The sequence below is a fragment of the Hakea prostrata genome, chromosome 2 (genome assembly GCF_041222555.1).
Source record: "Hakea prostrata isolate BN-2017 chromosome 2, UWA_Hpros_2, whole genome shotgun sequence".
In the NCBI taxonomy this organism is placed as follows: domain Eukaryota; kingdom Viridiplantae; phylum Streptophyta; class Magnoliopsida; order Proteales; family Proteaceae; genus Hakea; species Hakea prostrata.
Window position 1 is genome coordinate 28878123 of NC_142601.1, and position 13476 is coordinate 28891598.

Here is a 13476-nt window from a genome sequence, read left to right on the forward strand (position 1 = left end):
GAGAAGGGGGTGATTTCCGGCAAGGGAAGGTGGGGGCGGTAATCACCAGCAAGGGGAGGGGTTGAGGTGGTTTTCGGCAACGGCAGTGGGCAATTTCCAGTGAAATGTAGTTAGAAGATAGATGAAGGGAGAATCCCCTCACCCACCAAAGAGTTGGGTTTAAGAGGGTCTAAATAGGGTAGTTATGTCATTTGACTCTAACAAGGGTAATATAATCATTTTACTCATGACTTAACAAAATCTTGGATGAAATGTTAAGAAGGTGTAACTTGTAATTTTGAAAGTATACAATATGTAGTTTAGGGCATTAAAGCATACAACCAAGAGTTTAAGCCCACTAAAGTGTGCAATCTATAATATTCTCTAGATATTTTATTTGGGATAGAAAGCTGATTTATTGAAAAAGCAAGTGAAGCACGAAGCTTCCTCATTAGCCATAGATAGAAAATATGCCATATTGTCTAGCTTGCCAGAGAAAACAAGCTTGAACCAGTCAATCATGGAACAATCATGAGGCAAATGAAGGATAATAGTAATCGGTAGATCATAATCATGAGGCAAGTGCAAGGGTATTTATTACCCGTGGTTCTGGTTATTAGTATCATAAGAATGGTTTTGCACCTGACTACCAAAAAAAAATAAAAATTGTAATGATTTTGCATATAAATCGGTCATGCGGTACTTGTTGAAGGAAATACCTGATACTGATGTGGTACACTAAAAGCGATATCATATTGGTCGCATGGTATCGATAAAGGGTTAGGAGTAGATACCAATATGGTGCACTAAAATTGTGGTGCAATCACAAGTTCGACATGTCGATCTGTGTCGCCGTGTTGGCACTTGGCGACACTACCGACATGGCGACACAGGCTGACATATCGGGTGACTTTTGAGAATATATCGGCGCCTGTGTCGCTACTGCTGCTGATGGATGATGAATTGATGATGTGGCTGATGCGGATGAGGATGGTAGATGATTCACACGCACTCTTTCAGTTTTCAAGAGCGGCAGAGTTCGAAGGGGTTGAATCTAAAATGCGCCTAATGTGAACCATGCGACTCCTCCTCTGCGCTCCAATTCTCTATTCAATTCATCTCTGCTAACAATTTTGGTTTGGCGTTTAGATCGAGAGTCTTGGGGACCATCAAAGGGATTTCCTCAACATCTTTCTTCTGTGCTCTTCTTCCTTTGATCTTGATTTTGTTTCTCTCGTTGCTAACAACTCCATTTTGTTTACCTTGATGAACATCTTCGAAATCCTCTCATTGGAAAGAAGGATTCCATCCCTTCATTGACACTTTCGTGGCTTCGGCGGCTTCTCCATCATTGTTCTTTCCTTTCTCGAAATACCTTACCACCTTGTGTACCCTACGGAGGATCGCGAAAACCTCCTCCACCTCCTCTTCCGTTGCCATAGCCGTAGTAGTCGGTGTCGCCGTTTTTGTTGTTCTCTGATCTGCTGTCGTCCGATATATCGCTGATTTCTCAGCGATATATCGTTGATAAATTGTTTTTATCGTGTCGCTCCCCCAGCGATATATCGCTATGTCGTGACACAATGCACATTGGGTGCAAACTTTAACCCAAAAAAAATAAAAAAAAATTGTGGTGCATCCTCGACGGTTCGACCTCTTTACGAGGACATTGCCACCTGAGCGAAACTTTGATAATTCTGTTTCCTCCAGCCGATCCACAATTTTTTTCTCTGGGTAGAAATCCACGACACAGTTTCAGCGATTGGAGAAAGTGGGGGATAGAGAAGAGTGTCGCCATGAGTCTTGAGGCCATGACCATGAGTTCATACGGTAGGCTAATTGACAATCCGTTTCTGGTATTTTGTCACGCTTCTCCTCCCCAGACCCTTCTTCCCAAATTCCCATTTGTTATTCCAACACTGCATTCCTCTCCTGTACTTAATCTATGCTTTCCCATAAACATCCACCGGACCAATCTTAGCTCTTGCAATCGTTCCTCTAAACCTCTAAAAGCTGCAATGTCTTCTTCACCTTCAGCAGAGAAAGATACCCAACCTTTCTCTGTGCTCTTTGTCTGCCTTGGCAATATCTGCAGAAGCCCTGCTGCGGAAGCCGTTTTCAGGGAGATTGTCAAGAGAAGAGGGCTTCAATCTAAGTTCAAAATCGACTCTGCCGGCACTATTGACTATCATGAGGTTCTTCTTTATATTCATCTTCATCTTCATGTGCGCTTAGTATTTGGAATTCTTAATCAACTAGTAGAATAACTGAAGAAATTTCAGATTTTGTACAGGGTGACCGAGCTGATCCACGGATGAGGGCTGCTTCTAAACAGCGTGATATCGAGGTAACCTCCATTTCGAGGCCAATACGAATATCTGATTTCAGAGATTTTGATCTCATTCTCGCTATGGACCAGCAAAACAAAGGTAGAAAAAGTTAATAGATTATCCTATACGTTTTGTTTGGTATAAATTCTAATGAGGAATTTTCCTCCAAAGAATTTTCTCCATTTCCTACATGTGATTTTTATCCCCACCATAGCAAGTAAAATTGGATTTAGAACTACACTTTTTTCAGTAAAGCGGGTGGGGATAACTCATAGCTCCTCATAGTAATCAGGGAAGAGAGGGCTTTTAATGCTGGATTTTTGTTTCTTGTTTTATTCGATTTAGGATGATCTTGATCGATTTGTTTTATATATAGATGACATACTGGAGGCTTTTAATAGGTGGAGATTCAAGGAGAACCTCCCATTTGAAGCCCATGAGAAGGTCTGTGTACTCTTTTTTAAGTTCTGGAGTTATGTTTCTCTGAGCTGAAATATATCAGCAAGATATAACTTTTTTTTTTTTTAATTGATTCTTTGCGGTTCTGGATTTAAGCCAATGTGTTTGAATATACTGAAAATTTTATTGATTCTGTTCGGTTCTGCAGGTTAAGCTAATGTGCTCTTATTGTAAGAAACACGATGAAACTGAAGTTCCAGACCCTTACTATGGGGGACCTCAAGGTTTTGAGAAGGTAAGCCAGCAACAAATTTTTAAATTTGATCTGCATTTGACCTCTGATACTCGAAGACAACTTGGAGTTGAGATTTTTCTTCATCTAAAACGTTGATATGAACTGCTAATGTACTGGATACAACATATGGATCTCTTCAGTAACCTTATTAGATTGATTTTGGATATTGGTTTGTTATTGAAATAGTTTAGAATGAATTAGACAACACTGAGCTCTATGGTATCAGGAGGGCATGTGAGTCATGAAGCTGAAATTTGCCTTGTTTGATAAATGTTAGATAGGAATTTATTTGCGCTTCAGTTTAAAATCTCTGCTTGAATGTGATGTTGGTTTTTAGTTGGCAGTGCCTTTCCACTATTTCCCAGTTTTTGCAATTGCTTGGGATTTGATGTGTCAGGCCTCGCAAATTTATGATGCTTGCTTTTAAATTTTTGAAACTTTAAATCTGAATCTTAAATTTACTTTTTGGCTCTTTTACTTTTTTCGGTCAAACAATTTATCGTTTGGTTAGGGGGAAAGGAACACCACTGGGATGTATAACGGCTGATTTCCATAGGTCTTCTATATGTAAAACAACTTGGCAAATTTACATGGTCTTCTGTTTGTACTGCTTCTATTGGCAGCACAGTAGTGTTTTTGCCTCTGTGGGAGCTCATGATCTACATCTAGTTGTTTTCACAGTGTTCCTTGGGAAAATCAGTTCCCAACCATGATGTTGATGTCCTGCGATCGAGAGTTTTGCAGGGGTTTCTTCATGGTTAGTTGTAAAGTATAGAGACAGGACTTCTAATTTTGGGAAGAGACATGACTTCTAGAAGATTATATGTATAAGTTGATAAATAGTTATCTTTTAGATGATGTACAAATTTTGAAATTTGGTTACAGTTGAGCTAAATCCATACATAAACAGAGAATGTAAAATCAACTCCATGATTGTTATAAGTTCTAAAGATGGAATGGTATTATATGAAGACAGTTAGAGCTCAACAGGTTTCTTCTATGTATTATCTCATGGAATTGATCTTACGGAAGGACCAAAATACAATGCCGATCTAGTTTGTAAGGAAAATATTTGTTTTTGGTGCTAAAGTAATATAAGTTGTGTCCAGCATAGTGTCATTGATTTACAACTCTACTGATGATCTCAAATCTCCCTTTCTTTCCAAGTGCGTAGTCGTGTTTTAGCTTAGCATACCCCAACAATTTGTTTTTAGATTTTCATTCGGTTGCAATCACCCCATGACTGAAATTTCTTCTTACTTTCACTATATACTAATGTATAATCCCTTCTAATGCCAGGTTTTGGATTTACTTGAAGATGCCTGTGAATCATTGCTGGACAGCATCCTAAATGATAACAGCCATATTCTGGACTCGAAGGTCAAGTGATTGCAGCTTCTGTGTTTATAATAAATTGTGATTGTATGCTCTGTTATTTGATTGTGTATTCTTTTTAGTTTTTCAAATAGCAATATCCATAATAGATATATGGAGAATTGGGCAACCATGGAAACAAAGTAAGTATTTTCCCTCTCTTTGTAAAAGCATAGAATACAGGCTTGTTTTTCTTTTCTCCATTGCTCAAATTCATTGTTACAAGTTAGAAGTTGGAGATTAAATGGATATCCGTCAGATATATCAAATACAAGGTAACTCCTCAAGAACCATATAAAACATAGGGTGCCCATATATTAAATTTTCAGTTTAGATAGGTATCCAATTGTGATAAATATAATATGACATATCAGTTTACCCTTAAATCAAAAGTGCAGACTAGTATAATTTGAAAGCATGTAAATACCCTAACATGTATACAGCCTAAATTAAACATAAAGAAGACATGATCTTCGTATCTAGCACAAGCATCCTAAGAGGGGGGGGGGGGGGTGTTTCAAATTGTTACCGGATATTAGTCTTTCAATACAACATGAAGATTAACAGTCCTAAGCATTGTAAAGTTCCCATTATTTGTAGAATTCCACTCCTTGTAATATACCACATTATGTATGCCACTATCTCTATTTAAATTTAATGAAAGTTCTCCCCATAATATAGTTGAATGGGGATTTTATCGTGGACGTAGACTTCACACTGAAGATCGAACCACGTTAAAATCATGTATTCATTCTGAACATGGTATCAGAGCATACATGGATTTGCTCGGTGTGCAATCGTTTTTAGAATCGTGGCTGCTTTTTTTTTCTTGGCCTTCACGTTGTCGATTTTGTTAAACCTTTCAACCCGTAATGGCCTTTCTGCTTATCAGAGGTAACGGAGAAGAGAAACACGAATAGTTGCAGTTCAACGTAACACCAAATTCTCACCCTTTCTCTCCAGTGAACCGGTTAGCCACAAATTTCTCTTGTTTAGAGAATATCTTCTCGTCTCTCATTGCTAGGATTTGGTAATTGCAGAGAAGCTCCCCCTTCTTGATCTCATACGAAGCTTCGTGTGAACTCAGCGTGAAATCCTTCCGAGCTCGTGTGTATTGGAATGGAACCGGTGGGCGGTACCTGAGTGATTCGTACACAAATGATTGAACGAGTTCCATGTCTTTTACCAATTCAAAACTCAAATTCTTTTGCAACCTTGTTTCATCACTTGCCAGGGTAATTATCAATCTAGGTAAGAAAACGGATAATTCACCTGTTCACAAAAAAAACATGTTCTGTCCGGATAAGTCCCAATCTCCTTTTTTGATCTTGTTATTAAAAATAATAATAATAAAAAAAAAAACAAACAAAACATCTTTTTGGATCTCACATGTTGTAGCTTTTTGTTTTATTTGGTAGGTATGTTTCATTTGGTTGGTGGGTTGTAGGTACTAAAAATAAAAAATAAATAAAAAAAAAAAAAAAAAAAAAGGAAGGGAAAGAAGAGAAGAAAGGGTGGAGTGTTCATCATGACTGACCCAAAGGTTTCATACGAATCTACTGGTCGCCTTACCCCAACCTTGTTCAATAAAATAATTTTTTTGACTTGGTCTCGTGCAATAACCGTTGTCTTAGGTGGCCATTCTAAGATTGACCATGTTAATGGACAGACTAAAGTTCCTGATGTTGCTGACCCCAAATATGGTGAATGGCTTGCCAATGTTAATCAAGTTATGACTTGACTTTTTAATTCTATGGAGCCTCAGATATATGAGATATTTACTTACTCTGAAATGACTGAATCTTTGTGGGATGTCTTGAAACTCATGATTGGACAAGCTGATAATTCTTCTAGGATCTTTGAACTGCAATAAGAGAATGCCCATGTTAAGCAATGCCCTTTTCAGTATTTCTCTCTGATCATTTTGGAAACCTTAAAAAGAAATGGGACAAACTTCGTTAATATCGTCCATTAGCCCACACTATTGATGAATATATTAAAAGAGATGAGCATGACTGTGTATTTCAACTGTTAGCTAGTATTCATCCTGAATATGAAGACTTAAAAAGATAGATACTTATGAATCTAGAAATTCCCACATTCACTACCGTTTGTGCCATTATTCAGAGAGAAGAAACTAGAAGACGTGTTATGCAATTTGAATCTAAAATAGGGACTGATCAAAGTGAGACTATTGCCCATGTTGCAAAAAGAAACATTGTTCCTAATTTTGACTTTGGAAATCAATTCTCTTAAGGTCATCATCGTGGGAAAGCTCGTGGAACTCGACTTACTTATCATTGTGATCATTGTAATCATGATGGTCATTCTAAAGAACCATGCTGGTAGTTGCACCCTCACTTGCATTCTTCTAAAGATTAGCACTACTAAAACATCAGATCCAAAAATTGTTGTACAAGCAGGCTTTTCAGATTTTCAAGGTTCTCTTGAACAAATTGCATCTCACCTACAACAGTTCCTTCAGTCAAATAGTTATGTTCGCTCAACTGCTGAATCAAGCAATGTTGCTCACACCGATGGTACTCCCCTTGCCCCTTCAACTTCATCTTAGAATTACTTTATAGTGGATTAAGGTGCTACTGACAGTATGTGTCATTCTTCATATTGTTTATCTGATTTGAGTACTGTTAAAGTGGACTCCTTCCTTCCTATTATAGTTGCTAATGGCACTACTGTTCTTATTCAAGGACATGAGAAGTTGAATTTATTTTCAACAAAAACAGATGCATTGTTTGTGCCATCTTTGTCTATGAATTTATTATCAGTTTGCAAGATTACTAAATGTTTGAATTGCAATGTGATATTTTCCAAGGACAAAGCAATATTTCAGGACAGCAGAACCGAATTGACAATTGGTGAAGGTCGCTTGCAACATGGTCTCTATGTGTTGGACTCTCCAAATAGTGCTTTGGTATTGACATATGGGCCATCCTTCTGATAGGATTCTAAAATTTTGGAATTCATCTTTCTCTTTTGATTTTAGTTGTAGTGATGTTTGTCATTTTGCTAAGCAACATAGGTTACCCTTTCCGAACAGTACTCATGTTTCCACTACGTTTTTTGAGATTGTGCATTCTGATGTTTGGCACTCTCCTGTGATTTCTATAGATGGTTTTAAATTATTCATTAGTTTTATTGATGAAATTACAAGTCACGTGGATATATTTATCGAGATCCAAGAATGAAGTTCTGCAGATATTTCAAGACTTTTGCAATATGGTTTACACTCAATTTCAGACTGACATTAAAATCTTGTGAACAAATAATGACACAGAGTATACAAATACCCCTTTCCAGTCCTATTTTAGAAATATTGGAATCTTGCATCAAACATCATGTGTTGGCACATCTCAACAGAATCAGATTGTTGAACGTAAGAATATGCATTTGCTTGAGGTGACCCGTTCTTTTATTTTTTCATGGAAATCTTCCCAAAGTTTATTGGTCTGATACTATTCTTACAAGTTGTTATTTAATTAATCGTCTTCCAAGTAGTGTGTTACAATTCAAGATTCCACTAGAAGTTCTCTATAATCTTCCAATTACAATGACTCATCTTAGATTCTTTAGTTGTGTTGTTTATGTTCACTCGCAGCATGATAGCAAATTTGATCCTCGCTCTCAGAAGTGTGTGTTTTTGGGGTACTCGACATCACAAAATGGCTATAAATGCTATAATCCTTCCACCAAGAAAGTTTTTATTTCTCATGATGTTTCCCTTAAGGAGACTCACATGTTTTATCCTGGTAGGAGTCAAAATTAGGGGGAGAATAACATTGATCATTATCATGAACTTGTTGTGCATGAATTTGCTCCTACCCCATTACTAAGTGTGTCAGATAGCTCATCAATTGACATTAAGCAACGAAACAATCTTGATACTCAAGAAGAACCATAAATATTGGCTTCACCTGATAATGGGTAGACATCATCTATACAAATTCGAAGGTCAACTTGAGTCTCTAAACCTTCCATCAGATTACATGACTTCTTAACATATCATACAGTAAAATATCCCATTCAATCTCATATTTCTCCTCAATTCCTTGCCATTTTAACTACTATTAAGGATTATAAGGAACAAATTAATTATTTTGAAGCCAATAATTCATCAGTGTGGATCAAGGTTATGGAAGATGAATTAAAGGCCCTTGATAAGAATCATACATGGGATATTGTTCCACTCCCAAATGATTTACACCTAGTTGGTTGTCGATGGGTGTATAAGACCAAATACAACAGTGATGACTCAATTGAAAGATACAAGGCTAGGCTTGTTGCCAAAGGATATACCCAAACATATGGGGTTGACTATAAGGAAACTTTTGCATCTGTAGTCAAGATGAACACCGTAAAAGTGTTAATGTCAATAGCGTCAATTGTGAATGACCTCTCTTTCAAATGGACGTTAAGGATGCATTCTTACAAGGAGATTTGCTAGAAGAAGTATACATAGAAGTTCCTCTAGGTCATCCAATACAAATTCAAAATGGTATTGCCTGTAGATTGAAGAAGGCAATATATGGTCATAAGCAATCACCACGAGTGTGGTATGAGAAGTTAAGTACATCCCTTATAGATTTTGGATTCAAAAGAAGTGGATCAGACTCTTCAATGTTTGTCAAGAAAACTACTGGCTGTACAGTTGTCATCTTAGTTTATGTCGATCACATAGTTATCATTGGAGATAATCATAAAGAAATTACCACTCTCAAACAATATTTGGACAAAACTTTTGACATCAAGGATCTGGGAAAATTTTGATATTTTATTGGTATTGAAGTTGAAAGATCTAGTAAGGGATTGTTCATTTGTCAAAAGAAGTATACTCTTGACATTCTAAAAGAAATTGAAAAAATGGGTGTGAAACCAGCTAATTCTCCCATGGACAATAATGGCAAAGTGGTAGTGATTCTACTCCTCTACAAGATATTGGTTGTTTCCAACGATTAGTAGAATGAATAATTTATCTTACTATCACTAGGCCTGATATTGCATATGCAGTGAGTTATGTGAGCCAATTCATGCATACTCCTACCAAAAGACATATGGAGTTTGTAGATCGTATTCTATGTATCACATCCACTCAGCCAATACCCTATCTGGAAAACCCGAGTGTGTGATCCACAATCCCGAAGATCCAGTATTCGAGGAAATCATCCTCCCACATTCACAATAATATAATCAAGAACAAGATTAAATTAAATGTTAACTTTATTAATCAAAAATCAAGATATGGTTGAAGAATACAATCAGAGTGTGGAAAATGATACCAATCAAAGGTAGAGTGAGGCGGAAAAATCACTCCACAGACAAGCGGAAGGTAGATCAATAGCCAATGAAGATTACAACTGGTTCCCAACATGAAAGGGAGAACGAACAACTAAGGTCTCAACGAATCTAATCAAGATAAAAAATAGGATGAGACGATATCCCATCGCTAGCACACAAGTGCTAAAGCCGAACTACTTCTGATAAGCATCAGTCTTGTACTGATAGTCTTCACAACGTAGTCACCATAGTTAGTATAGTAAGAGTCATCAACTTGGTCTCCATAGTACTGACCATCATAGTCAAGAGTAGTATTACCTGCAGAAAAGTCTAACAGAAGATATTGCAAAAAGGAGTGAGTTCAAAAGAACTCAGCAAGGCAGTTCAATTCATAATAACAAAATAACACATGGAAGCAAACCATATAAAATGCAATATGATATGAAACAGACAATGCATATATGCTTCTAACTCTATGTATGCTGGTCTCTATTGGCAGACATGCTTTAAGTCATAGCACCATAATTCTTTGGGGTCGTCAATCACTCCCCTTCAACTATTTAAGATATCTTGGGTCTGCCGTGGTAATTGGGTTAAGGCATCCATCTCGGACATTCTGTGGATGGGGTTTAGGTCACCGCTCTCTCACATCACCATTGGTCAAGTATTGGCGAATGTCAGGGTTAAGTCTAGCCAAATGCAAGTCTTCTACTTAGTTATATCAACTTTGTTCCAGATACTTCCATTCCTCGCCCCGGGCGATCCTTTCCGGTATCCTTCACCTTAGAGTCATCGCATCTTTATGGTAAAACCCACCATCTCGGACCTCGGACTCATCAACCCTATTGGCCAGTTACATAAAGCTAACAAGTACTTTCGTTTCCTCTCACAGGTTGGTTACCGGTCTTGATTTCAGGGGCTTACGTTCCACTTCTGCAATTGTACCGATGAATGGCCTCTCACGAGTATCCGCAATGTGACTCATGTCCCATACAGATATGTCGAATCTTAAGTGCCCACAAATCCCCATTGCTACCATGGGTTGCTCAGTCTCAATTCCCTTTCGATCGGGTCTGATATAGTGGGGACATCCTAGCCAAACACTTCTAGACATGCCTTAGGTATGTCAACCAGTAGTCAGGGAAAGCACCAAGGGGCACCATAGGAAAATGTCCTATACCACCTCCACTGGTGTCCAAAGGCAGGAACGCCAAAAGGGCATCCCCATTCCCCAATCACAACCTAGGAAATCACATTCCCAATCAGTCATTCACAAGCACAACTGTTAATACAACATATATCATTCATAATTGAAATAGCAATTGAATAATAAGAACAAGTACTACTGTAGTTGAAGAACTACAGCAGCCATATGATTATAAGAAACTAATTACAGTAGTGATATGATCATGTAATTCTAAAACAAATACAAGTAGGCATGCATATTAGGTTAGTAGAGATCAACTGTCCTTACCTTAAGTAATCTTTAAAGAATTCCGTAGAATTAATGAGGAAGAGGTCCAAGACTTGCAATTAGAACCTAAACAAGCATATAACTATCATTAGGAATAAGCCCTAGAAGATTAGAAGTCAAATGGAAGCAAACAGAGCTGTTTTGAGGCTACTTTCTGTGTTGGTCGATTGGTTGGTCCATTGGCCAATCGACCAAATAGTCGACCAATGGGATAGTACGGGGCTGCAAACCCTAATTTGATCATAACTTCTTTGTTTGAAGTCCGATTGGTCCGAAATTCGAAAGGGAGCATCCTAGAACATATTAGGACTATCTAAGAAGGTCAAAGTATCAAGTCTTGGTTAAAAGATAGCTTCTTGATTGAGCTTAAAGATTTAGGGTCTTAACATATACTATCCAGGGTTTACATGGAAAGGCTAGGGTGAATAAAGGTTCACCCTAGGGAAATCAAAATTAAGAAGGGCTTTGGGGGTGACCCAATAATTAACAAGGAAAGTTAGGGTTTCCTAAGTTGGTCTTTTCATGAAGGTTAGCCTAAATTGGGTCCTAAGATGACCCAAGGTAGGTTCACAGGATGAAAGGGATTAATTTGCTTAACAATTTAATATCAAGGATGCAATTGGGGAGAACTAGAAATTTAGGGTTCCCAATTGGATACACTCTCATGAGGGTTACCCAATTTGGATATTCTCTCATGAGGGTTACCCAAGGGTTTCCTCCCACAATCAACCACTTGTTAGATTGCCTAGATAAGAAAGGAAAGGGATTCACCCAACCAATAATGGGGATCCAAGGAAAAGGGTGTGAGACCTTTCCCACAATCACAAACTTTATAGGAACAATCAATACAAGGGAGTGTAATCAAGAATCAAAGTATCAAGAACATCAAGAACCAAGAGTATAACCATATGGTTTCAAGAACATAGAGTGAATTGCTAGGGCTAAAAGTATTAGAGAAGAGGTCATTACAGTAGTGTAATACCCTTCTCATAACCAGAAGATCAGAAGTATAGAAGAAAGAACAAATCAAAGAAGGAACGAATTGATTACTAACCTTTTAGAAGAAGAACCGATGAAGAAAGTTGAATGGATACTTGAGGATCATCCTTGGCTTTGGAGGAGAGGTTCTAGGGTTCTTCCCACGTTCTCTAGAGGCTTAGCACTGATTGTGAGTGAAAAACACGGAGTTCCCCCCCCTTTAAATAGCCTAAAGAGTCCCAAAATTGCAAGGATTTCAGTTAAAGACCAAAATAACCCTGTTGGTCGATTGGCCAATGGACCAATCAATCGACCAACCAAGTCAGTAAGCCCAAAACAGGGATTTAATGGGCCTAACTTCAATATCCTTGGATGGACTTCATACCACACCTCAAACAACTTACCTAGCATTGAGGGATGTCTTTAAACCAGGTCCAACTAGGCTTTAGGCCCATCAACCAAGTTCTTCTTCACAAATGAGTAGTCCAACTCCAAATCAAGTAAGGTTCAATAAGGAAGCACCATTATCAATATCCATGGGTTTTAGATCAAACACCATGTCTTCTACTGAGATGGCCCATAGAGACTTCTTCCTTCACTTTGGATCTTTGGATCTACACTAAGGAAGAGGTCTGACTTGACTTTCTAAGACCTTCCAAGGATAACAACACTGTATTTAACGTCCAACTTCAAGGTCAAACATTAAACAAGCCCTTCTTCACCCAAAATAGATAGGGTGTCTAGGCTAGGTTTGGGTTGGATTTCACACTATGTTACTTAAAGTCATCTGCAGGACGAGGTATATGGATGAAGAAAAATGAGAACACCATTATTGAAGGATTCTCTGATGCTGACTGGGCTGGTAATCCTATTGATCGAAAATCAATTATTGGTTTCTACGTATTTGTTGGAGGAAAACTAGTCACTTGGAAAAGTAGAAAACAAAGTATGGTTGCACGTTCTAGTGCTGAAGCTGAGTATAGAGCACTGGCATCTGCAACTAGTGAATTGGTATGGGTCTGATCTCTTCTTCAAGAATTAGGATTTGACAGTTTTAGTCAACCTATGAAGCTCTTCTGTGATAATCAAGCAACTACTTACATTGCCTCCAGCCTAATATTTCATGAAAGAACCAAACACATCGAGCTGATTGTCATTTTATTTGTGAGAAAGTCCAAGATGGAACCATTGTAACTCCACTCATAAGAAGTGAAGAGCAACTTGCAAATATTTTCACAAAAGCTTTATCCAAGGGAACATTCCAAAAATTATTGACCAAGTTGACCTCAGATGTCATCTTCGATCCAACTTAAGGAGAACTTTCATTATCCCTATAAAATACCACATCATGTACA

The 13476-nt window shown here is 37.9% G+C and overlaps 1 protein-coding gene across 1 annotated transcript; it reads left to right on the forward strand.

Annotated features, from left to right (window-relative positions):
- Positions 1–1727: 1727 nt before the first annotated feature.
- Positions 1728–4608, forward strand: LOC149024186 (uncharacterized). Its single transcript, XM_089142902.1, has 5 exons — positions 1728–2174; positions 2273–2408; positions 2686–2753; positions 2917–3003; positions 4303–4608. The coding sequence occupies exons 1-5, from the start codon at positions 1776–1778 to the stop codon at positions 4390–4392; spliced, it is 780 nt and encodes a 259-aa protein (XP_088999028.1). The 5' UTR covers positions 1728–1775; the 3' UTR covers positions 4393–4608.
- The last annotated feature ends 8868 nt before the right edge of the window (positions 4609–13476 follow it).